We start from the raw sequence: 26,324 nt of genomic DNA, 5'->3' as shown, positions 1-26,324 counted from the left end.
ACCCTTCACCTCCGAGCGGATTGTGGCATTGACTACCCCATCTCACTAGCTGCTGATCATAAGTTCATACGTTTATAAGTTCATAAATTGTAGGAGCAGAATTAGGCCATTCGGCCCATCAACTCCGCCATTCAATCATGGCTGATCTATCTTTCCCTCTCAACTCCATTCTCCTGCCTTCTCCTCATGTTAGACAATAGACAATAGACAATAGGTGCAGGAGTAGGCCATTTGGCCCTTCGAGCCAGTACTGCCATTCAATGTGATCATGGCTGATCATCCCCAATCAGTACCCCGTTCCTGCCTTCTCCCCATATCCCCTGACTCCGCTATTTTTAAGAGCCCTATCTAGCTCTCTCTTGAAAGCATCCAGAGAACCGGCCTCCACCACCCTCTGAGGCAGAGAATTCCACAGACTCACCACTCTCTGTGAGAAAAAGTGTTTCCTCGTCTCTGTTCTAAATGGCTTACTCCTTATTCTTAAACTGTGGCCCCTGGTTCTGGACTCCCCCAACATCGGGAACATGTTTCCTGCATCTAGTGTGTCCAAGCCCTTAACAATCTTATATGTTTCAATGAGATACCCTCTCATCCTTCTAAACCCCAGAGCGTACAAGCCCAGCTGCTCCATTCTCTCAGCATATGACTGTCCCACCATCCCGGGAATTAACCTTGTAAACCTACGCTGCACTCCCTCAATAGCAAGAATGTCCTTCCTCAAATTAGTGGACCAAAAATGTTCATTCGTTTTAGGTGCTGAATTAGGCCATTCGGCCCATCGTCTATGCCATTCAATCATGGCTGATCTATCTTTCCTTCTTAACCCCATCCTCCTGCCTTCTCCCGATAACCCCTGACACCCGTACTAATGAAGAATGTCAATCTCCACCTTAAAAATATTAATTGACTTGGCCTCCACAGCCTTCTGTGGCAATGAATTCCACAGATTCACCACCCTCTGATGATAGAAATTCCTCCTCACCTTTCTAAAGGTAGTTTCATATATTATGGATGTCATAGATTCATAAGACACAAGACACAAGTGATTATCAAGCATCTAAGTTCATGTCAGAGGAGCAGAATTAGACCATTCGAGTCTGCTCTGCCATTCAACCACGACTGATCTATTTCTCTCTCTCAACCCCATTCTCCTGCCTTCTCCCTGCAACCCCTGACCCCCGTACTAATCAAGAATCTGTCATTCCCCATTTTAAAAGTACCCAATGACTTGGCCTCAACAATGAATTCCACCGATTCACCACCTCCTCATCTCCTGTCTAAAGGCACATCCTTTTATTCTGAGTCTTTGCCCTGTGGTCCTAGGCTCCCCCACTTGAGAGGGAGAGATAGATCAGCCATGAATGAATGGCGGAGTAGACTTGATGGGCCAAATCACCGAATTCTTCTGCTATCACTTACAAACCTGCAGGAAAGAGAACATGAAAACTTCGCACGGACAGAATCAGGGAGAAGAATTGTAGCCATATTGTTGGAATGTTTCTACTTTAAGAGTCATAAAGTCCAGTTGCAGCTTTATAAAACTTTGGTTGGACGACATTTGGAGCATAAAGGGCCTGTCCCACTTGGCCGTCATTTGCGCCTCATTTATGCATCATATGTAAAATAGGTTGATGCGTTGGGTGCGTGTGGGTGACGCACGCGTTGCGCATGGTGAGGCGTGGAACCGCATGCGGTGGCACGCGGTATCGCGCGGCGCTCCTGGATTTCATAGTGTAACAAAATCCTCCCGCGCCACCTGCGTGACGTATCGCGTACGCACGCTGATGCATTGGCTACACATGCTGACGCACTGGCGTCGCACGCTGGCATCCAGAAGTCTCACGTGTATCGCGAGCATCGCCGCGCGCCGCAGGGTATTCTAATGACGTCACGCGCACCAGACGGCTGCGCTGACGCGTGATTTGCGCGCGACGTCGCGCATCACGACGCGTTGACCTATTTTACATATGACGCGTAAATGCGGCGCAAATGACGGCCAAGTGGGACAGGCCCTTAACTATCGGGAGAGGTTGGATAAACATGGATTGTTTTCTCAGGACAGGAGACCTGACAAATGTTTATCAAACTAAGAGAGGCATAATTAGAGTAGACTGAATCTTTTTTTCTTTGATGGAAATGTCAAGGACTAGAGGGCATAACTTTAAGGTGAGTGAGGAAAGGTTGAACGAGATACTACTGCAATGTTTAAGAAACATGTAGACAGGCACATTGATAGGATAGGTTTAGAGGGATATGTGGCAAACGCAGGCAGTTAGGACTAGTGTAGAGGGGGCATTTAGGTGGGTGTGGGCAAGTTTGGCCGAAGTGTCGTTTTCCACACTGTATGACTCTATAACTCAATGTACGGGGAAAGTTTATTACACAGAGGGTAGTGGGTGTCTAGAACATGCTGTCGGGGGTGGTGGTGGAGGCAGATATGAAAGGCTTTTCAGATATATGGAAACATAGAAAATAGGTGCAGGAGTAGGCCATTCGGCCCTTCGAGCCTGCAACACCATTCAATATGATCATGGCTGATCATCCAACTCAGTATCCTGTGCCTGCCTTCTCTCCATACCCCCTGATACCTTTAGCCACAAGGGCCACATCTAACTCCCTCTTAAATATAGCCAATGAACTGGCCTCAACTACCTTCTGTGGCAGAGAATTCCACAATTCACCACTCTCTGTGTGAAAAATGAGATTCTCATCTCGGTCCTGGAAGATTTCCCCCTTATCCTTAAACTGTGACCCCTTGTTCTGGACTTCCCCAACATCGGGAACAATCTTCCTGCATCTAGCCTGTCCAACCCCTTAAGAATTTTGTAAGTTTCTATAAGATTCCCCCTCAATCTTCTAAATTCTAGCGAGTACAAACCGAGTCTATCCAGTCTTTCTTCATATGAAAGTCCTGCTATCCCAGGAATCAGTCTGGTGAACCTTCTCTGTGCTCCCTCTATGGCAAGAATGTCTTTCCTCAGATTAGGAGACCAAAACTGTACGCAATACTCCAGGTGTGGTCTCACCAAGACCCTGTACAACTGCAGGGTCTTGTATGGATAACAGAAGTCATTGTTTTTTATTTGGCATCAAGTTGGCCACAGGCATCTTGGGCCAGTGCACGCTGTACTATGTTCTATGGTTTTCATCATAGGTTTTGAAAGCAGATAATATTTTTGCTCCTTTTTCATTCGTAATTCTGCTCCTCTTCCAGGTCTCTGGGTTTCCATGAAGTTACTTTCGGGTGACCTGAAGCAAATTCGCAAGGACCACCCTCACCTTGTGGACCGAAGCACGGTGGTTGCCAGGAAAATGGGGTTCCCTGAGATCATCATGCCAGGTTTGTTAACTCTGCTGTTGAGGGAGGTTGGTTAAGAAGGTTGAATTGTTGGGTATTAATGGTGGAGTAGCAAGATGGATTCAACAGTGGCTGAATGGGAGATGCCAGAGAGTAATGGTGGATGGTTGTTTGTCAGGTTGGAGGCCAGTGACTAGTGGGGTGCCACAGGGATCTGTGTTGGGTCCACTGTTGTTTGTCATGTACATCAATGATCTGGATGATGGTGTGGTAAATTGGATTAGTAAGTATGCAGATGATACTAAGATAGGTGGGGTTGTGGATAATGAAGTAGATTTTCAAAGTCTACAGAGAGATTTATGCCAGTTGGAAGAGTGGGCTGAAAGATGGCAGATGGAGTTTAATGCTGATAAGTGTGAGGTGCTACATCTTGGCAGGACAAATCAAAATAGGACGTACATGGTAAATGGTAGGGAATTGAGGAATGCAGTTGAACAGAGGGATCTGGGAATAACTGTGCACAGTTCCCTGAAAGTGGAATCTCATGTAGATAGGGTGATAAAGAAAGCTTTTGGTGTGCTGGTCTTTATAAATCAGAGCATTGAGTATAGAAGTTGGGATGTAATGTTAAAAATGTACAAGGCATTGGTGAGGCCAATTCTGGAGTATGGTGCACTATTTTGGTCGCCTAATTATAGGAAGGATGTCAACAAAATAGAGAGAGTACAGAGGAGATTTACTAGAATGTTGCCAGGGTTTCAGCAACTAAGTTACAGAGAAAGGTTGAACAAGTTAGGGCTTTATTCTTTGGAGCACAGAAGGTTAAGGGGGGACTTGATAGACGTCTTTAAAATGATGAGAGGGATAGACAGAGTTGACGTGGATAAGCTTTTCCCACTGAGAGTAGGGAAGATTCAAACAAGGGGACATGACTTGAGAATTAAGGGACAGAAGTTTAGGGGTAACATGAGGGGGAACTTCTTTACTCAGAGAGTGGTGGCTGTGTGGAATGAGCTTCCAGTGAAGGTGGTGGAGGCAGGTTCGTTTTTATCATTTAAAAATAAATTGGATAGTTATATGGACGGGAAAGGAATGGAGGGTTATGGTCTGAGCGCAGGTATATGGGACTAGGGGAGAATACGTGTTCGGCACGGACTAGAAGGGTCGAGATGGCCTGTTTCCGTGCTGTAATTGTTATATGGTTATATGAGGGAGTGCAGCGTAGGTTTACAAGGTTAATTCCCGGGATGGCGGGACTGTCATATGCTGAGAGAATGGAGCAGCTGGGCTTGTACACTCTGGAGTTTAGAAGGATGAGAGGATATCTCATTGAAACATATAAGATTGTTGAAAGCATTCAGAGATTCTCTTGAAAGCATCCAGAGAACCTGCCTCCACCGCCCTCTGAGGAAGAGAATTCCACAGACTCACCACTCTCTGTGAGAAAAAGTGTTTCCTCATCTCAGTTCTAAATGGCTTACTTCTTATTGTTAAATAAAACGTCGATTTTTTTCACAAAGTGTCTCCGACCAAGGAATCTTTCTTTCCTTTCTCGTAACCCAGGTGATGTCCGCAATGACATCTACGTCACTTTGATTCAGGGAGAGTTCGACAAACAGAACAAAACCACGCAGAAGAACGTTGAGGTCACGATGTGCGTCTGTGATGAAAATGGAGACATAATCTCGGTGAGTTACACACGAACGCACACACACAGGTGCCGGACAACCCGGGCTAGCCGCAAACGGCACAGGGAAAATTCACGAGCATGTTGCCAGGACTCGTGGGACTTTGTCGGGCTGGGCAGCATCGCCCTTGCTTGGAGTGCAGGAAGATGAGGGGTGATGATGTGTTTCCGCGCTGTTTCTGCCCTGTTTCAGCACTGTATCTCCAAACTAAGCTAGACTCTATGAGGCTAATTGACACCTATAAAAAAATGTAGTCACCACATTTGTTAACCAGGTAAAAGGCAAAGATCCTATAGCGAGCAAGATAGGCCATGCGACAAAAAAGACGTAGTACGGCCATGGGCAGATTCATGGGTCAATTTAGGCCCCATTTCCGTAACCGGCTTCCGTCTCCGCACCAAAGATCCCATAGGATAACTAGTGCGGAGACGGAAGCCGGTTACGGAAACATCCTCGTGAAAATAAAAGTTATTTGGTAAATATTTTCTCCTCATTTTCAGAATTTTAATTTATTAACACAAACTGTTCCCCCGCAACGTTGATTACAGTGCGAGTCGGGTCGGGTCGGGTTACTGAAATGGATGGAAAAAAAGGCCCAGGTTCCACTCCGTTGTGTACTATACGTCAGTCCATTGCATTTAGCAGGAGTGGTCTATCTTGCTCCGCTATAGGATCTATGGTAAAATGTGGGTTCATTTCCACAATGCTCTCTGTCTCCACTTCACACGCCCTGAGGCAGAAATAAAGGTGTAGCCTGCCCTAATGTTTGAAGGCATGTTATCTCTCCAAGCATTTTGTCTGTATTAACTTCCAACCTGCCTTCTCTGTATAGGTAATGTAATTATTTCAGCTTCACATGAATATCACACCGTGCTTTTTACTAAGGGTAATCAATTTGATGTCTTCCTCAAGTCCATGTACCAGTGACAGATGGAGCCTGGCTCAAGACATGGGCCAGGCACAATTAATCATTTTTCATGAAAGCGTCACTTTCTGGAAATTGCCACGCTAAATGTTTAATTCTCTCTCCCGGTGTGCAGAATGCGATCTGCCAAGGTGCCGGAGACAAGGCTGTCACACAGCACCAGTCCGTGGTGTATTACCAGCTGAAGCAGCATCGCTGGATGGAGACAGTCAAGGTCAGTCCAAGGTCCAAGTCAACGACGTCCGCGCTTGCCATTAAAATCAGCGCAACAAACACGGCCACCACTCTGGGATAAGGTCATAAGGTCACAAGGGATAGGAGGTGAATTAGGCCATTCGGCCCATCAGGTGCCAGAGGAGATGGTTGAGGCAGGTTCAATTGCAACGTTCAAGAACCATATATGGTCCATATACCATATAATGGTATATGGACACACTGATCTGTTCTGTAGTCAATGCCTACTATGTCCTTTTGTGCTGAAGCAAAGCAAGAATTTCATTGTCCTATCAGGGACACATGACAATAAACTCTATTGAATCTTGAAACATTTGGACAGGTACTTGGGAGGAGAGCTTTGGATGGATATGGACCAAACGCAGGCAGGTGGGACTAGTGTAAATAGGACATGTTGGCCAGTGTGGGCAGGTTGGACCGAAGGACCTGTTTCCACGCTGTACCACTCTATGACTCTATATGTCTACTTCGCCATTCAATTATGGCTGATCTATCTCTCCCTCCTAACCCCATTCTCTTGCCTTCTCCCCATAAACCTCTGGCTCCCGTACTAATCAAGAATCTATCTATTTCTGCCTCAAATATATTCACTGACTTGGCTTCCACAGCATTCTATGGCAATGAATTCCACAGATTCACCACCCTCTGACTAAAGATATTCTTCATCTCCTTCCTAAAGGAACATCCTTTAATTCCGAGGCTATGACCTCTAGTCCTAGACTCTCCCACATCCTCTCCACATCCACTCTATCCAAGCCATTCACTATTCTGTATGTTTCAATGAGGTCCCCGCTCATTCTTCCAGTGAGTACAGGCCCAGTGCTGACAAATGCCCAGTAGGAGAGATGGTTTAATGAATGCCTAGTTTGCTTTAGTTTATAGTCATGTGTATCGAGGTACAGTGAAAAGCTTTGAGACATTGACACATTGAAAATAGGTGCAGAGGAGGACATTTGGCCCTTCGAGCCAGCACCGCCATTCATTGTGATCATGGCTGATCTTCCATAATCAGTACCCCGTGCCTGCCTTCTCCCCATATCCCTGAATTCCGCTAGCCCCTAGAGCTCCATCTAACTCTCTTTTAAATCCATCTAGTGAATTCCACAAATTCTCAACTCTCTGGGTGAAAAGGTTTTTTCCCACCTCAGTTTTTAATGGCCTGTCCTTTATTCTAAGACTGTGGCCCCTGGTTCTGGACTCGCCCAACATTGGGAACAGTTTCCTGCATCTAGCTTGTCCAGTCCTTTTATAATTTTATATGTTTCTATAAGATGCCCACTCATCCTTCTAAACTCCAGTGAATACAAGCACAGTCTTTCCAATCAGTCCCGCCATCCCGGGGATTAAACTCATGAACCTACGCTGCACTGCCTCAATTTCAAGGATGTCCTTCCTCAAATTAGGAGATCATAACTGCACACAAAACTCCAGATGTGGTCTCACTAGGGCCCCGTACAACTGCAGAAGGACCTCTTTATTCCTATACTCAAATCCTCTCATTATGAAGGCCAACCTTCTTCACTGCCTGCTGTACCTGCATGTTTACTTTCAATGACTGTTGTACAAGGACACCTAGGTCTTGTTGCATTTCCCTTTTTTTCCTAATCTGACACCATTCAGATAATAATCTGCCTGTTTGTTCCTGCCGCAAAGTGGATAACCTCACATTTATCCACTTTATACTGCATCTGTCATGCATCTGCCCACTCACTCAACCTGTCCAAGTCACCCTGCAACCCCCGAACATCCTCTTCACAGTTCACACTGCCACCCAGCTCTGCTAGTGTTACTATTATTTCCATCATCTAAATCATTAATATATATAGTAAATAGCTGCGGTCCCAGCACTGAGTCTTACGGCACTCCACTCACCACTGCCTGCCATTCTGACAGGGACCTGTTTATTCCTACTCTTTGTTTCCTGTCTGCCAACCAATTCTCTATCCATGTCAATACCCTATCCCCAATACCATGTGCTCTAATTTTGCCCGATAATCTCCTGTGTGGATTTTTATCAAAGGCTTTCTGAAAGTCCAGATACACTACATCCACTGGTTCTCCTTCATCCATTTTACTTGTCACATCCTCAAAAATTTCCAGAAGATTAGTCAAGCAGGATTTCCCCTTTAAAATCCATGATGACTAATCCTTTTACTGCTATCCAAATGCGCCGTTATTACTTCTTTAATAATTGACTCCAGCATCTTTCCCACCATGGATGTCAGGCTAACTGGTCTGTAATTCCGTTTTCTCTCTCGCTTCTTTCTAGAATAGTGGGATAACATTAGCTACCCTCCAATCCACAGGAACTGATCCTGAATCTGTAGAACATTGGAAAATTATCACCAATGCATCCACTATTTCTAGAGCCACCTCCTTGAGGACCTTGGGATGCAGACTATCAGACCCTGGGGATTTATCAGCCTTCAGTCCAATCAGTCTACCCAATGTTATTTCTCACCTAATGCAAACCTAGGTTCACAAGTTATAGGAGTAGAATTAGGCCATTCGACCCATCGACACCCGTTCTAATCAAGAATTTGTCTATCTCTGCCTTAAAAATATCCACTGACGTGGCCTCCACAGCCCTCTGTGGCAATGAGTTCCACAGATTAACTACCCTCTGACTAAAAAAGTCCCCCCTCACCTCCTTTCCAAAAAAGCATCCTTTTATTCTGAGGCTATGACCTGTGGTCCTAGACTCTCCCATCAGTGGAAACATCCTCTCCACATCCACTCTATCTATGCCTTTCATTATTTTGTAAGTTTCAATGAGGTCCCCCCTCAACGTTCTAAACTCCAGCGAGTACAGGCCCAGTGCTGTCAAACGCTCATCATATGTAAACCCACTCATTACTGGGTGGGAACTAATTTCCTCCCACACTTAAAAGACGTACAGGTTTGTAGGTTAATTGGCGTTGGTAAAATTGTTAAAAATTGTAAATTGTTCCTTGATGTGTCGGATAGTGCTGGTGTTCGAGCTGATGGCTGGTCGGCACAGATTCGGTGGGTCAAAGGTCCTGTTTCCGAACTATGTCCAAAGTCTAAAGTAAAGTCTAAACTATAAAGACTGGAGGGCATACATTTAAAGTAAGAGGGATAAAGTTTAAAAGAGATTAATTACAAGGTTAATTCCCTTAATTCCCATGATTGAATGGCGGAGCAGACTCGATGGGCCAAATGGGTTAATTATGCTTCTTCTTCATATCGAGCCGCAAACAAGATTAGAAGTTGCTCAGCCAGAGCTGAACACACGTCTCGGCATCTGCACAATGGTGTCTGTCTTGTCGCTTCTTGTTCTTCTTGTGCTTCTTGTGCGTGGTGGTGGAAAGATTGGTGGAAACGTATAAGATTATTAAGGGTTTGGACATGCTAGAGGCAGGAAACATGTTCCTGATGTTGGGGGAGTCCAGAACCAGGGGCCACAGCTTAAGAATAAGGAGTAAGCCATTTAGAACTGAGACGAGGAAACAATTTTTCTCACAGAGAGTGGTGAGTCTGTGGAATTCTCTGCCTCAGAGGGCGGTGGAGGCAGGTTCTCTGGATACTTTCAAGAGAGAGCTAGATAGGGTTCTTAAAGATAGCGGGGTCATGGGATATGGGGAGAAGGCAGGAACGGGGTACTGATTGGGGATGATCATCCATGATCACATTGAATGGCGGTGCTGGCTCGAAGGGCCGAATGGCCTACTCCTGCACCTATTGTCTATTGTCTATTGAAATGTGCGGGGCAAATTGTTTAACACAGAAGGTGATGGGGGCCTGGAAGGAGCTGCCAGGGTTTGTGGTGGAGCCAGATATGAGTGGAGTTTTCTCCGGGTGTTCTGGTTCCCTCACGCTCTCCAAAGGTGAGCGGGTTTGTTGGTTAATTGGCTTTGATGAAATTGTAAATTGTCCCAAGTGTGTAAGATAGCGCTAGTGTACTGGTCGGCGTGGACCCGGTGGGCCGAAGGGCCTGTTTCCGCACTGTATCTCTAAAGCACCATATCTAAAGTAACTGCTGTGACTCACAGTCTCTTGGTAAACACTTCAGCTCACTGAGGGAAGAAACAAGTTCCTGTCTGTCACACACAGCAAGCACACGGTGTACTTTTTGCCGTGGAGTTCTGTGCTGATAGCATTGTTATATTTATCATTTCAATTTGTTTTCTTTCTAGCGTGCCATAGTTTCAAAGTTCGCAATTTGTTCTTCCCTTCTTCCTTTAACAACCCCCGCCCGTCTACTTCCTTAGAAGGCTTAGGAACTTCGACATGTTCTCAACAATAGACAATAGACAATAGGTGCAGGAGGAGGCCATTCGGCCCTTCGAGCCAGCACCGCCATTCAATGTGATCATGGCTGATCATCCCCAATCAGTACCCCGTTCCTGCCTTCTCCCCATATCCCCTGACTCCGCTATCTTTAAGAGCCCTATCCAGCTCTCTCTCAAAAGTATCCAGAGAATCGGCCTCCACCGCCCTCTGAGGCAGAGAATTCCACAGACTCACAACTCTCTGTGAGAAAAAGTGTTTCCTCGTCTCCGTTCTAAATGGCTTACCCCTTACCCTTAAAACACTCACCAACTTCTACAGATGCGCCGTACAAAGCATTTTATCGGGATGCATTACAGCACGGTTTGGGAACAGCTCCATCCAAGATCCACCAGAAATTGCAGAGAATTGTGGACGCAGCCCAGACCATCACACAAGCCAACCTCCCTTCCATTGACTCCATCTACACCTCACGCTGCCTCGGCAAGGCCAGCAGCATCATCAAGGACCAGTCTCACCCCGGCCACTCCCTCTTCTCCCCTCTCCCATCAGGCAAGAGGTACAGAAGTGTGAAAACGCACACCTCCAGATTCAGGAACAGTTTCTTCCCAGCTGTTATAAGGCAACTGAACCATCCTACCACAACCAGAGAGCAGTCCTGAACTACTATCTACCTCATTGGTGACGCTTGGACTATCTTTGATTGGATTTTGCTGGCTTTACCTTGCACTAAACGTTATTCCCTTATCATGTATTCCCTTATCATACATTGTAAATGGCTCGATTGTAATCATGTATTGTCTTTCCACTGACTGGTTAGCACGCAACAAAAGCTGTTCACTTACTTTTGGTCTCCAAATCTGAGGAAGGACATTATTGCCATAGCGGGAGTGCAGAGAAGGTTCACCAGACTGATTTACTGGGATGTCAGGACTGTCTTATGAAGAAAGACTGGATAGACTTGGTTTGTACGCTCTAGAATTTAGGAGATTGAGAGGGGATCTTACAGAAACTTACAAAATTCTTAAGGGGTTGGACAGGCTAGATGCAGGAAGATTGCTCCCGATGTTGGGGAGGTCCAGGACAAGGGGTCACAGCTTAAGGATAAGGGGGAAATCCTTTATAACCGAGATGAGAAAAACTTTTTTCACACAGAGAGTGGTGAATCTCTGGAACTCTCTGCCACAGAGGGTAGTTGAGGCCAGTTCATTGGCTATATTTAAGAGGGAGTTAGATGTGGCCCTTGTGGCTAAAGGGATCAGAGGGTATGGAGAGAAGGCAGGTACGGGATACTGAGTTGGATGATCAGCCATGATCATATTGAATGGCGGTGCAGGCTCGAAGGGCCAAATGGCCTACTCCTGCACCTAATTTCTGTTTCTATGTTACCTCGGTACACGTGACAATAAACTAAACTGAACTCTAGCTTCTGTGGGCCGAAGGGACTGTTTCCATGCTGTATCTCTGAAGTAAATGTAATGAGCCTATCCAAAAGCCTTGTCAATGCCACAATTGTATGGGATTGAGGGGGTAAAATACATCAGCCATGATTGAGTGGCGGAGTAGGCCTCTGCTCCGATAAACTATGAACTTTTGACTCTCCATAACTTTAATTACCAAGTTTCTGCGGAGGGATTTTAAACTAAATAATGGCAAGTCAGAGTAGCGAAAGGCTCGAGGGAATGATATTAAATTGGGAACTGATAAACAGATTGTGGGAGGGAGTTCATATCTCAGAGTAAATCAACACATAGTGCCAGGGGTTACAAAAATAATAAAAAGATAAAAGAAAAAGGCTTTGTTTCTGAATGCATTTGGAATAAAAAAAGATGAACTGAGAGCCCACATAGAAATACGTGCGATCTGATGGTCTCTGCTGATGGCCTCTGCAGCCCGGCATTGTTTGGGAGTGGAATATCATGATGATATTGAGGAAGAGCAGGAAACTAGGGAAATATATAATATTGGTTCTATTAATTAACAATGGTTCACGCTCACATAGGGAGGCACGGTGGCACAGCGGTAGAGTTGCTGCCTCACAGCGCCAGAGACCCAGGTTTGATCCGGATAATGGATGCTTGTCCATAAGGAGTTTGTACGTTCTCCCTGTGACCGCGTGTGTTTTCTCCGGGTGCTCCGGTTTCCTTCCCAAATTCCAAAGAAAGTTTGTAGGTGAATTGGCTTCTGTAAATTGTCCCTAGGATGTGGGCTCGTTGGCCGAAGGGCCTGTATCCATGTTGTATCTCTAAACCGAACTAAACCAAGAGAGTTCTGGAAAGTGGAGGAGGTGCCAGTGAGCCATCCTGGTGTGTAAAGAAGGGTCTCGACCCGAAACGTCACCTATTCCGTCGCTCCACTGATACTGGCTCACCCGCTGAGTTTCTCCAGCATTTTTGTCCACTTTCGATTTTTCCAGCATCTGCAGTTCTTTCTCAAACAGATAAATACCGCTTGTAAGCACGCTGCAGGTCACAGTATCGAGGATGACATCGTGGGAGAATGCAGAAACAAGGAACTGCAGATACTGGTTTACACAAAAGTGCTGGAGTAAACTCAACGGGTCAGACAGCATCTCTGGAGAATGTGTATCGTTGACGTTTTGTTTCGGGATCTTTCTTCAGACTGAGTGGTGGAAAGCTGGAAGAGAGGAGGGCAGGTGACAGGTTGATACAGGTGAGGGGAGGTTCTGGTCAACAGATGGTGGACAAAGGCCAGAGATGAAAAGTTGCCGAAGGGCCTGTCCCACTTGGCGATTTTTTCGGCGACTGCCGGCACCATTGACTCACGTGTCAGGGTCGCCGATGGGTTTTGAACATTTCAAAATCCAGTGGCGACAAATAAAATGTGGCGACACTCGAGGAGACACTGCGCGCCAATACGTTCAAGTTGAAGTTACATTTATTGTCACGGGCACCAATTGGTAGTGTGATTTCAGTTACCATACAGCCACACGAATAAAAATGGAGCACAATACACGATAGAGTTTAACATGAACATCCCCACACAGACGTCATCACCCCGCAACTGTTTCAGTGACCTGATACGTCAGTCAATGGTGCCGATAGTCGCCGAAAACATCTCCAAGTGGGACAGGCCCGTTAGTGTGGAGCTAGAGGACAGGCCCGTTAGTGTGGAGCTACAGGACAGGCCCGTTAGTGTGGAGCTAGAGGACAGGCCCGTTAGTGTGGAGCTAGAGGACAGGCCCGTTAGTGTGGAGCTACAGGACAGGCCCGTTAGTGTGGAGCTAGAGGACAGGCCCGTTAGTGTGGAGCTAGAGGACAGGCCCGTTAGTGTGGAGCTACAGGACAGGCCCGTTAGTGTGGAGCTAGAGGACAGGCCCGTTAGTGTGGAGCTACAGGACAGGCCCGTTAGTGTGGAGCTAGAGGACAGGCCCGTTAGTGTGGAGCTACAGGACAGGCCCGTTAGTGTGGAGCTAGAGGACAGGCCCGTTAGTGTGGAGCTAGAGGACAGGCCCGTTAGTGTGGAGCTACAGGACAGGCCCGTTAGTGTGGAGCTAGAGGACAGGCCCGTTAGTGTGGAGCTAGAGGACAGGCCCGTTAGTGTGGAGCTACAGGACAGGCCCGTTAGTGTGGAGCTACAGGACAGGCCCGTTAGTGTGGAGCTAGAGGACAGGCCCGTTAGTGTGGAGCTACAGGACAGGCCCGTTAGTGTGGAGCTAGAGGACAGGCCCGTTAGTGTGGAGCTAGAGGAGGCAATGGAAGCAAAGGTGGAAGTGGAGGGGGAGGAGAGAATCTGCAGTGGGTCATATGTTCATAAGTCACAGGAGCAAGGTGAGAGGGGAAAGATATGATCGGATTTATCTCTGGAATTCTCTGCCACAGAAGGTAGTTGAGGCCAGTTCATTGGTTATATTTAAGAGGGAGTTAGATGTGGCCCTTGTGGCTAAAGGGATCAGGGGGTATGGAGAGAAGGCAGGTACAGGATACTGAGTTGGATGATCAGCCAGGTTTATATTGAATGGCGGTGCAGGCTCGAAGGGCCGAATGGCCTACTCCTGCACCTATTTTCTATGTTTCTATGTAATCTGAGGGGTAACTTTTTCAGGCAGCGAGAGGAGGAGAATTTCTTCCATCTTATTGAAACATATAAGATTGTTAAGGGCTTGGACACACTAGAGGCAGGAAACATGTTCCCGATGTTGGGGGAGTCCAGAACCAGGGGCCACAGTTTAAGAATAAGGAGTAAGCCATTTAGAACGGAGACGAGTAAACAATTTTTCTCACAGAGAGTGGTGAGTCTGTGGAATTCTCTGCCTCAGAGGGCGGTGGAGGTTGGTTCTCTGGGTACTTTCAAGAGAGAGCAAGATAGGGCTCTTAAAAATAGCGGAGTCAGGGGATATGGGAAGAAGGCAGGAACGAGGTACTGATTGGGGATGATCAGCCATGATCACATTGAATGGCGGTGCTGGCTCGAAGGGCCAAATGGCCTACTCCTGCACCTATTGTCTATTGTCTAGTGTCCAAGAAAGCATTCCTTGAGATATTTTTGCAATGCAGCGTACAAAATGTAGAAACCAGGAACTGCAGATGCTGGTTTACACAAAATGACAAAGTGCTGGAGTAACTCAGTGGGTCAGGCAGCTTCTCTGGAGAACATAGATAAGTGACATTTCGGGTCAGGACTCTTCTTCAGGCAGAGACACTGGGATAGACACAAAATGCTGGAGTAACTCAACAGGTCAGTCAGCATCTCCGGAGAAAAGGAACAGGTGATGTTTCGGTTCGGGACCCTTCTTCAGACTAAGTTGAAGTTGCCAAGAACTCGCTGAGTTACTCCAGCATTTTGTGTCTATCTTTGGTATTAGCCAGCATCTGCGGTTCCTTTTTATTGCAGAGAAATAATGGGAGCTTGACAGAAAATCTGAAGATACTCATGATGGATTTTATGGTGGGCATCGATAGAGTTGCTGCCTCAGAGCGCCAGGGACCCAGGTTAGATCCTGACTATACGGGTGCTGTCGTACGCAGTTTGTACGTTCTCCCCGTGACCTGCGTGGGTTTTCTCCGAGACCTAAGATTTCCTCCCACACTCCACAGACGTGCATACTAATTGGCTTGGTGCAAATGGAAATTGTCCCTCGTGTGTGTAGTGTAGTGTTATTAGTGCGCGGGGATCGCTGGTCGGTGCAAACTCGGTGGGCCGAACAGCCTGTTTCCATTCTGTATCTCTAAACTAAACTATATACAGTATATATATATATATAGAGAGAGAGATAGGAAAAATCAATTGGCAGAGGTAGCCTCGTATGAGTTTGTAAAGCATTTTCATGACAGTATCCGAGGACAGCGCGTTCTCAAGAGTCACAAGAGAGAAGACTACTCAAACCAGTCTGATGTAGTGAGATTTAATTAATTAGTCACCTTGTCATGTAGGCCCCAAGGTTGCAACATGCATTATACAATAGAATTTTACGTTCAATGCGAGGGGGAGAAGAGTGTATAGAAGATGAGAATTTCAATGGTTCGATGGAACTTTATTGTCACGTACCTAGGCACTGTGAAATTCTTTTTTGCATTCAGTTCAGTGACTATTCTATTATATATTAGATGCAATCATTGTAACTGTGTGAGGTAGTAGTTTAGTTTGTATGTTAGCATTCATAGCAAAAGGATTTGAGTATAGGAGCAGGGAGGTTCTTCTGCAGTTGTACAGCGTCTTGGTGAGATCACATCTGGAGTATTGCGTACAGTTTTGGTCTCCTAATCTGAGGAAAGACATTCTTGCCATAGAGGGAGTGCAGAGAAGGTTCACCAGACTGATTCCTGGGATGTCAGGACTTTCATATGAAGAAAGACTGGATAGACTTGGCTTGTACTCGCTAGAATTTAGAAGATTGGGGGGGATCTTATAGAAACTTACAACATTCTTAAGGGGTTGGACAGGCTAGACGCAGGAAGATTATTCCCGATGTTGGGGAAGTCCAGGACAAGGGGGTCACAGTTTAAGGATAAAGGGGAAATCCTTTAGGACCGAGATGAGAAAAACATTTTTCACACAGAGAGTGGTGAATCTGTGGAATTCTCTGCCACAGAAGGTAGTTGAGGCCACAGTTCATTGGCTATATTTAAGAGGGAGTTAGAAGTGGCCCTTGTGGCTAAAGGGATCAGGGGGTATGGAGAGAAGGCAGGTACAGGATACTGAGTTGGATGATCAGCCATGATCATATTGAATGGCGGTGCAGGCTCGAAGGGCCGAATGGCCTACTCCTGCACCTATTTTCTATGTTTCTACTGGATTGAACCTAGGTCTCTGGCGCTGTAAGGAAGCATCTCTACCGCTGCACCAACGTGCCGTCCTTACACTGAATCCAGACACAAGTTCCATCTTTCATGCGCCATCTTGTACCGTCAAGTCCAAAATTAAAAGAAAAACTTGACCATAAATGTCCGTTGTCCTGGCGATGGCACTGGGCGGGAGTTGCAGGGGTCGGCCGGGCCAGACAATGTTGTTGGTGTCCTCCTGCAGGGGCAGAAATCGCTATCAAAACATTGGGTGGACACAATTTTGGGGCCCACGATTTCTTGGTGACCACGAGACTTCCACCGTGGGCCCTGTGAACGGTAACATCGGGAGCTGGCCTGGTTGGTGAACGACTCCGAACTCCAGCACCAGCAGCTTCGTCCGCCCCGAATCGTGGGGCTTGAATCGGCCTGTTCACGGGGCCTTTCATCGCCTGGCGTGGCTTAAAATCATCCGGCGGGGGCTTCAATATCGGGAGCTTCAATCGCCTCGACACAGCAGTTTGATTTTAAGCCGCGCCGGGCAATGAAAGGCCCTGCAAGCAGGCTGATTCAGCCCTTAGAAAGCGGCTGATACCCGCTTGAATCTTTAAAAGCTGCAATGTGATAAATAACACAAACAAATAAGACTGAAGCAAATAAAGGCAAACAGAAGAATCAACCTTGGCGGGGGGAGAGAGAGAGAGATGGGAAAAACATACTAAATAACGTGAGTGACCTTGAATGAGGGACTTACCTGCAAGCTAGCCCGGAAACTCGTTCGACTGGAACCCTTAATAACCTGACCCGTTTAAATCCGATACCCGTTTAAATCTTTCCCATCCACCAATCCATCCAATCAGTTCAAATGGTAACTGTACCCACATCAGACAGCTTTAAGAAATTCTCTGTGAATACCTTCAGTAATACTTGAAGGTCAAAACACAATTGGTGACACATCATGTTAATACGATGTTAGTAGAGACATTTAACAAGCGCTTAACAATGACACCCCCACTGTCTTGCGGAAAGCGGAGATTTTAATAGATTTTTTTCACCAAATTTCAAAATCCGGATTACAAAACATGGGGTGGATTGTCCCCCACCTCACATGATGTGCCCCCCTCCACCCCACTCCCCAGGATTTCCGCCCAAGTAAAACCGCTGCACCGCCGCTCCGTGCTGGAGCTTGCAACGTACGATCCCCGTGCTTGGCCTCTTGGATTGGGACCTGATTCAATTGAGCCCCAGGCTGTTGCTTGGCCTCCAGCGGCCCGCTCCGCCAACTCGACCCACTCCAACGCTTCGACGTCGGCCCGTTAAGCCTAAATGAGGGCAACTCGTGAAACATTAAAGCAGTGCAGCTAAAGTGAACTCGGAATTAAAAGACAGGTACCTTTTGAAAGGAGAAGTCAGAGGGTGGTGAGTTTGTGAAATTCGCTGTCACAGAAGGATGTGGAGGCCCAATCTTTGGGTATTTGTAAGGTGGACAGATTCTTGAATTGTTCGGGTGTCAGGGGTTATGGGGCAAAGGCAGGAGAATGGGGTTGAGAGTGAAAGATAGATCAGCCATGATTGAATGGCACGAGTGGACTTGATGGGCTGAATGACCTAATTCTGCTCCTAACACTTATCAACAGGTAAGACAGTATCAATATCCCATGGTTGATGTTATGTGCTGTTATTTTAACTTGGCATAATGTTCGGCATGGACATTGCGGGCCAAAGGACCTGTTCCTGCCCTGTACTGTCCTATGTTCTAGGCTGATATATTTTATGGTTGGACTTTATGTGGTCAAGCTGGAAAGGGTGAAGAGAAGATTTACGAGGATGTTGCCAGGAATAGAGTGTGTGAGCTCTAGGGGGAGGTTGAGTAGGCTGGATCTCTATTCGTTGGAGCGCAGGAGGATGAGGGGTGATCTTATAGAGGTGTATAAGATCATGTGAGAGTGGTTGTACAGAGTCTCTTGCCCAGAGTAGGGGAATGGAGGACCAGAGGACATAGGTTTAAGGTGAAGGGGAAAAGGTACAATTGGAATCTGAGGGGTAACGTTTTCATACAATGGTGGTGAGTGTATGGAACAAGCTGCCAGAAGAGGTAGTTCAGGCTGGGACTATCCCATTTTTTAAAGAAATAGTTAGACAGGTAGATTGATAGGACAGGTTTGGAGGGATATGGACCAAACGCAGGCAGGTGGGACTAGTATAGCTGGGACATTGTTTTTTTGTTTTTTTTTTTAATCAAAAAATGTATTCAATTATTAAAAATAATATTTACATTACAATAAAACAAGCCAGAACCCACCACCATAATACAATACAAACATGTAATAACCTACTATACAACTATGATACAATCCTTATTGAGGATACATTCAACACCCTGTGGAGCCCAGCGGTCCCGGAACTCCCTCAGGGTGCCCGCAGACAGGGCGTATTCCCTTTCTAACCCCACCCGGGCACGGACGTAACCCCGGAAAAGGGGCAGGCAGCCGGCTCGGGTAGAGCCCATCTGGGACATTGTTGGCTGGTATGGGCGAGTTGGGCTGAGCGGCCTGTTTCCACACTATATCACTCTATGACTCTATACAAGTAGTTATTGAGAATGTAATCCAAACCCTCCCACTGAATCTTCTTGCAGTTTCCTTCAGCAAACATCATGCCTGACATTTCCCCTCAACTTAATGTTCTTTGAACTTCTTTTCCATGACCCAGGTTGCCATTCCCATTGAGGATGTTCAGAGAACACATCTTCGCTTCACTTTCAAGCACAGATCATCTTCTGATTGTAAGTATAGATTTCATGCGTCATCTTTGCAAGAGGCAGGGTGGGAACGAGAGTGGTCCAGATAAATGTGGGAGTCGGTGGGCATGTCCTCCATTGCTTTGAGTTCTTCGTTTTGTGAACGGCACGGTGGCGCAGCGGTAGAGTTGCTGCCTAAAGGGCCTGTCCCACTTTCACGACTTAATTCTACACATCTGCCGAGTTTAAAGGACCTAAAAAAAATAACCAAGACCGTGGTAATCTACAAACTCCTACGACCTTCCACGACTATGTTCACGAACTCCTACGAGTTGGTCTACCGATTCCCACGACTATTTCGATGCCCTCCTTACGAGTAAAAAGTTGCAATTTCTTTCATCCCGACCATTTTATTACTCGTGGACATTTTTTAATCGGGCTGGAAAAAACGTCCCGACTTACCGGATGCCAAGAGTACCTACGGCTGGCATAACGGGTCGCTACGATATATCTGCGAACTCCTACAACCTCCTACGGACTCGTTACGAACATTCTGCGAATTTGAATCAAGGGGAAAACTCGGGAGAATTTGTGAATTACTCGTGAAAGTGGGACAGGTCCTTTACAGCGGGTTTGATCCTGACTACGGGTGCTGTCTGTACGGAGTTTGTACGTTTGCCCGTGACCTGCGTGGGTTTTCTTCGAGATCTTCGATTTCCTCCCACACTCCAAAGGCGTACAGGTTTGTATGTTACTTGGCTTGGTATAAATGTAAATTGTCCCTAGTGTGTGTAAGGTAGAGTTAGTGTGCGGGGATCGCTGGTTGGTGCAGACTCGGTGGGCCGAAGGGCCTGATCTTAACATGAATCTTTTTGGGCCTGTCCCAATTTTCTATGTTTCTATGTTTCTATGTTTGGCGATTTTTTAGGCAACTGGCGGTGACTGTCATAGTCGTAGCAGGTCGCCGAAAAACCGGTCGCCAAACCGGTGGCGAAAAATCGCCAGGAAAGGTATCATCCTGGCGACAACCTATGACAGCACCTACGTCAGGAGAAGTCAGGTTACGCTCATTGGCGTCAAACCCACTGTCGGCAAAAAAATTTCAACATGTTGAAAATTTGGCGGCGACCAGAAAGACGCCACGAATATTTTGCACGACTGAGGCGACTACTCCCGGCGCCAACCGGCGAACATGTGGCGACAAACTAGTCAACTGTAGTTGCCTAAAAAATCACCTAAGTGGGACAGGCCCATGAGGAAATATTTATGCCTCAGGGCACATCTTTTACCGTCTAATAGGGTGGCTTTAGCCAATGTATTTGCCAACATTGATTGGCATAATTTACTGTTGGTTTCTTTTTTACTTGACCCTGTCTCGTGATTTCAATGGTTCTATGGTACTTCATTGGTCATGTACTGAGGTACAGTGAGATTCATTTGTATGCAGTTCAGTACAAGTATCACTATATATAAGGCCCTTTGATCCATCTGAGATACGCATCTCAGATAAGTACAAATGTGTAGCAGTCGTACACCAAGACATTTCACAACGTCGCCAGTTTTTGGCACCTTTTTCAAGTTCGAGGTTTTGTAAGTGCAGAGTAAGTGGAACACATTGCCAGGGGTGGTGGTGGAGGCAGATACGATAGTGGCATTTAAGAGGCTTTAGGATAGTCATACGGATATCCAGGGGAATGGAGGGATATGGATCATGTGGATATGGATAATGATACGTACGATAGAACTTTATTTATCCCAGGAGGGAAATTGATCTGACAGTCACAAAAACACACAAAAAAACCTCCACACACACACACACACACACACACAAAACACATGAAACAAGAGTTGGTCTTGGCATCATGTTCAGCACAGACATTGTGGGCCGAAGGGCCTGTTCTTGTGCTCTATTGTACTATTTTGTTCTGTTCCGTTCTAAGATAAAATAACCATTGATGGTTATCCAGACTATTGGAATCAAGAACCAGAGGTTGAAGGTGAGAAGGGAAAGGTACAATAGGAACCTGAGGTGCAATGTTTTCACTCAGAGAGTGGTGGGTGTAAGGAACGAATTGCCAGGGGTAGGTGGTTGGGGCTGGTGTTGGAACAGGTCATTGGGGTAGGTCAGCACGGTGGCGCAGTGGCAGAGTTGCTGCCTCACAGCATCAGAGACCTGGGTTCGACCCTGACCACAGGTGTTGCTTGTACGGAGTTTGCACGTTCTCTCTGTGACTGGCTCGAAGGGCCGAATGGTCTACTCCTGCACCTATTGTCTGTTGACCGCGTGGATTTCCTCCGGGTGCTCTGGTTTCCTCCCATATTCCAAAGACATACGGGTTTGGAGGTTAATTGGCCTGTATAAATTGTCCCTGGTGTGTAGGATAAGGACTAGTGTAGGGGTGATTGTTGGTCAGTGGCAACTCGGTGGGCTGAAGGGCCTGTTTCCACACTCTATCACTAAACTAAAGGAGGTAGTTGAGACAGGTGCTGTAAAAACATTTAAAAGACATCTACAGAGAAAGGTTGAACAAGTTAGGGCTTTATTCTTTGGAGCGCAGAAGGTTAAGGGGGGACTTGATAGAGGTCTTTAAAATGATGAGAGGGATAGACAGAGTTGACGTGGATAAGCTTTTCCCATTGAGAGTAGGGAAGATTCAAACAAGAGGACATGATTTGAGAATTAAGGGACAGAAGTTTAGGGGTAACATGAGGGGGAACGTCTTTACTCAGAGAGTGGTGGCTGTGTGGAATGAGCTTCCAGTGGAAGTGGTGGAGGCAGGTTCGATGTTATCATTTAAAAATGAATTGGATAGTTATATGAATGGGAAAGGAATGGAGGGATATGGTCTGAGTGCATATTAATACTTAAAAAAGATAAAAATATAGAAGAACCAGGTTCATATAGAGCTATTGCTTTGTTAAATACGGATCAAAAAATAATAGCGAAAACACTAGCCAGTAGACTAAGCAGGTATGTTAGTAGATTAATAAATGAGGATCAAACAGGATTTATACCTAAGAGACATTCATTCAATAACTTGAGACGTTTGCTTAACATAATGCACTCACATAAATCTCATGACCAAGAGTTAGCTATCATCTCACTGGATGCAGAAAAAGCGTTTGATCAAGTAGAATGGGATTATATGATTAAAGTATTGCAAAAATTCCAATTGGGAGAGAACTTCATTGCATGGATAAAACTATTATATAACAAACCTACGGCTAGAATACTAACTAATAATATATTATCCTCGAAATTTGAACTATCAAGGGGCAATAGACAAGGTTGTTCATTATCTCCGCTGTTATTTGCTTTGGTAATTGAACCCCTTGCTGAAAAAATAAGAACACACCTGGATATTTACGGTTATAATACAAAATATTCAAATAACAAAATATCCCTATATGCCGATGATGTACTACTGTACATCACAAAACCACAAATTAGTATACCGAATATATTAAATTTAATTGAGGACTTTGGATCCTTTTCAGGATATAGAATAAATTGGAACAAAAGTGAAATTATGTCGATAAAAATAAAGACTCAACACATCTCAGGAAATTCCCCTTTAAAATAGCTACAGAAAAATTCAAATATTTGGGAATTGAAATTACTAGAAATTACCAGGATATGTTTAAAGCCAATTATAATCCCCTACTTAAGAAATTAAATAATTTGATTAAATTCTGGAAAACACTTCCGATGTCCTTAATAGGCAGAATAAACGCTATAAAAATGATTTTCTTACCACAAATTCTATACCTATTTCAATCAACACCTATATATCTCCCAAAAAAGTTTTTCAAAAAATTGGACTCAGACATTACAAATTTCATATGGGATTATAAACCCCATAGAATACAAAGAACACACCTTAATAAACGAAAAGAGTGGGGGGGTCTAGCGCTCCCTAACTTTATGTATTATAATTGGGCAGTAAATATTAAAAATATGATTCACCTGCTGGACAATTCTGCCCAGCAGGCGGACTGGATTGTAATGGAAAAAGGGGATTGCTCCCCGAGTAATATAGGAGCGATTATCCTCTCACCAATAAATCTGAATAATAAAAATTATAATAAAAACCCAATTATACATAGCACAATTAGAACATGGAAACAAATAAAACAGAATCTAAAATTAAGAAACCTATCTCTCTCAATACCAATAGCCAATAACCCTTCGTTTAAACCATCAATCATAGACAAATCATTTATACATTGGGAAAGAATGGGAATCAAAACGCTCGAAGATCTGTATGAAGTGGGAAAATTACTATCATTTCAACAACTACAACTGAAATATAATTTGAAAAATAACCAATATTTAAATATCTTCAAATTTGTGATTATTTGAAAAAATACACAAAAGACTATCATAATATGCCTTCCGACTTACTGGATGAAGCAATGAAGACAAAGGCGGAATCAGCTAACTTAATATCGTACTTATATAATATCATTTTAAACATAGAAATACCCACAACAGATGGAATTAGAAGAGACTGGGAACAAGAATTAGCTATAAAAATTTCAAAAGAGAGCTGGGATAAACATTTACTACAGGTGCATAAATGCTCGATCAATGTACGACATACGCTTATCCAATTCAAAACATTACATAGACTATACTATTCAAAAACTAAATTAAATAAAATCTTTCCCAATGTTTCACCAATCTGTGATAAATGTCTGTGTCAAGAAGCTACCATAGCGCATTCTTTTGTTTTTTGTACAAAAATCCAAAAATTCTGGCATGGAATATTTGATATTTTTTCAAAATTAATTAAAATAAAACTGGTACCAAAACCAGAATGGATCATTTTTGGGATATCGGAAGGTATCCCTGAATTAAACGTGTATCAGAAGAATTTACTCAATTATGGGCTAATAATGGGAAAAAAGCTCATACTTAAATTCTGGAAAAATGCGCCCACACCAACAATAAAAATGTGGATATCAAATATGTTTGAAACATTACATCTGGAAGAGATGAGATTCCTCTTAGCAGATAAAGCAAACCAATTCCAAAAGACGTGGTCTACGTTTATGGACCTATTACAAGCATGAGGTGCAATAGTAATTTTTAAAAATAAATAAATAAATAAATGGTATCAGGACCTGGCATTGGGAGATAAAACAACAAAAACAGACTTGGTTGGTAGTCTTTCTGCGGAGTTTAATGTTATAATAGAGCGATTGTCCTTACTTTCTTTTTCTTTCTTTTCTAGGGTCTACTTTCTTACTTTACTTCCTTCTCTAACTTCTTTTCTAAGGGGCTTTCTTTTCCCAACACTCTTCTGCACTTCACAACTCTTGCGCACCTTCTTTACTTTCCTTACTTCTATCTTTTTCTTAAAGCTTTAAAAAAAAAAAAAAAATGAAGCGGTACAAAAAATGTATTAAGATATATGTGTTGTGTGTTATTGTAATTTACCGTACTTCTAATTAAAAAAAAAAAAAAAAAAAAAAAAAAAAAAAAAAAAAAAAAAAAGACATCTACAGAGAAAGGTTGAACAAGTTAGGGCTTTATTCTTTGGAGCGCAGAAGGTTAAGGGGGGACTTGATAGAGGTCTTTAAAATGATGAGAGGGATAGACAGAGTTGACGTGGATAAGCTTTTCCCATTGAGAGTAGGGAAGATTCAAACAAGAGGACATGATTTGAGAATTAAGGGACAGAAGTTTAGGGGTAACATGAGGGGGAACGTCTTTACTCAGAGAGTGGTGGCTGTGTGGAATGAGCTTCCAGTGGAAGTGGTGGAGGCAGGTTCGATGTTATCATTTAAAAATGAATTGGATAGTTATATGAATGGGAAAGGAATGGAGGGATATGGTCTGAGTGCAGGTAGATGGGACTAGGTGAGAGTAAGTGTTCGGCACGGACTAGAAGGGCCGAGATGGCCTGTTTCCATGCTGTAATTGTTATATGGTTATTATATGACATTTGGACAGGTAGGTGGATAGGAAAGGTTTAGAGGGATATGGGCCATAAGCGGGTAGGTGGTACGAGTGTCGATGGGGCATCTTGATCGGCGTGGAGTTGTCGGGTTGGAGGGCCTGTTTCCGTGTTATGTGTGACTCTATGATTCTATGATCCTGCAAACCTTTATATTACACTTTTGGACCCCATATCTGAGGAAGGATGTGCTGACTCTGGAGAGGGCCAGAGGAGGTTTACGAGAATAATCACAGGAATGGAGGGACTGTCATTTGCTGAGAGTGGAGTGGCTGGGCTTGTATACTCTGGAATTTAGAAGGATGAGAGGGCATCTTATTGAAACATATAAAATTATTAAAGATTTGCACACGCTAGAGGCAAGAAACATGTTCCCAATGTTGGGGGAGTCCAGAACCAGGGGCCACAGTTCAAGAATAAGGGGTAAGCCATTTAGAACGGAGATGGGGAAACACTTTTTCACATAGAGAGTTGTGAGTCTGTGGAATTCTCTGCCTCAGAGGTCGGTGGAGGCCGGTTCTCTGGATACTTTCAAGAGAGACTAGATAGGGCTCTTAAAGATATCTCAGGGGATATGGGGAGAAGGCAGGAACGGGGTACTGATTGTGGATTGTCAGCCATGATCAAATTCAATGGTGGTTCTGGTTCAAAGGGACGAGTGGCCTACTCCTGCACCTATTGTCTGTCTATTGTCTATTGTCTGTTGTCTATTAAATGAGTGGGTTAGCATTTGATGAGCTTTTGACGACACTGGGCCTGCACTTGCTGGAGTTTAGAAGGATGAGGGTGGGACCTCATTAAATAGTGCAAGGTCTGGATAGAGTGGAGAGGATATTTCTACTAGTGGGAGAGTCTAGGACTAGAGGCTATAGCCTCAGAATAAAAGGATGTATGTACCTTTTGAAAGGGGATGAGGAGGAATTTCTTAAGTTAGAAGGTGGCGAATCTGTGAGATTGACAGATTCTTGATTAGTAAGGATGTC

At 44.7% G+C, this 26,324-nt stretch overlaps 1 protein-coding gene across 1 annotated transcript in view; it reads left to right on the top strand.

The window, feature by feature from the left end:
* LOC116987847 (dedicator of cytokinesis protein 2-like) overlaps positions 1-26,324 on the top strand; it is a 1,012,655-nt gene that overhangs the window by 229,305 nt on the left and 757,026 nt on the right. Inside the window, exons 12-16 of the mRNA XM_033044139.1 lie at positions 1,628-1,845; positions 3,215-3,340; positions 4,862-4,986; positions 6,027-6,125; positions 19,351-19,423. Of these exons, the coding sequence (XP_032900030.1) occupies positions 1,628-1,845; positions 3,215-3,340; positions 4,862-4,986; positions 6,027-6,125; positions 19,351-19,423 (641 nt within the window). The remainder of the gene's footprint in view (positions 1-1,627; positions 1,846-3,214; positions 3,341-4,861; positions 4,987-6,026; positions 6,126-19,350; positions 19,424-26,324) is intronic.

Source organism: Amblyraja radiata, chromosome 1, assembly GCF_010909765.2.
Source record: "Amblyraja radiata isolate CabotCenter1 chromosome 1, sAmbRad1.1.pri, whole genome shotgun sequence".
In the NCBI taxonomy this organism is placed as follows: Eukaryota; Metazoa; Chordata; class Chondrichthyes; order Rajiformes; family Rajidae; genus Amblyraja; species Amblyraja radiata.
Note: the sequence above shows the minus strand (reverse complement) of the source record. Positions and strands in the feature narration are given on the sequence as shown.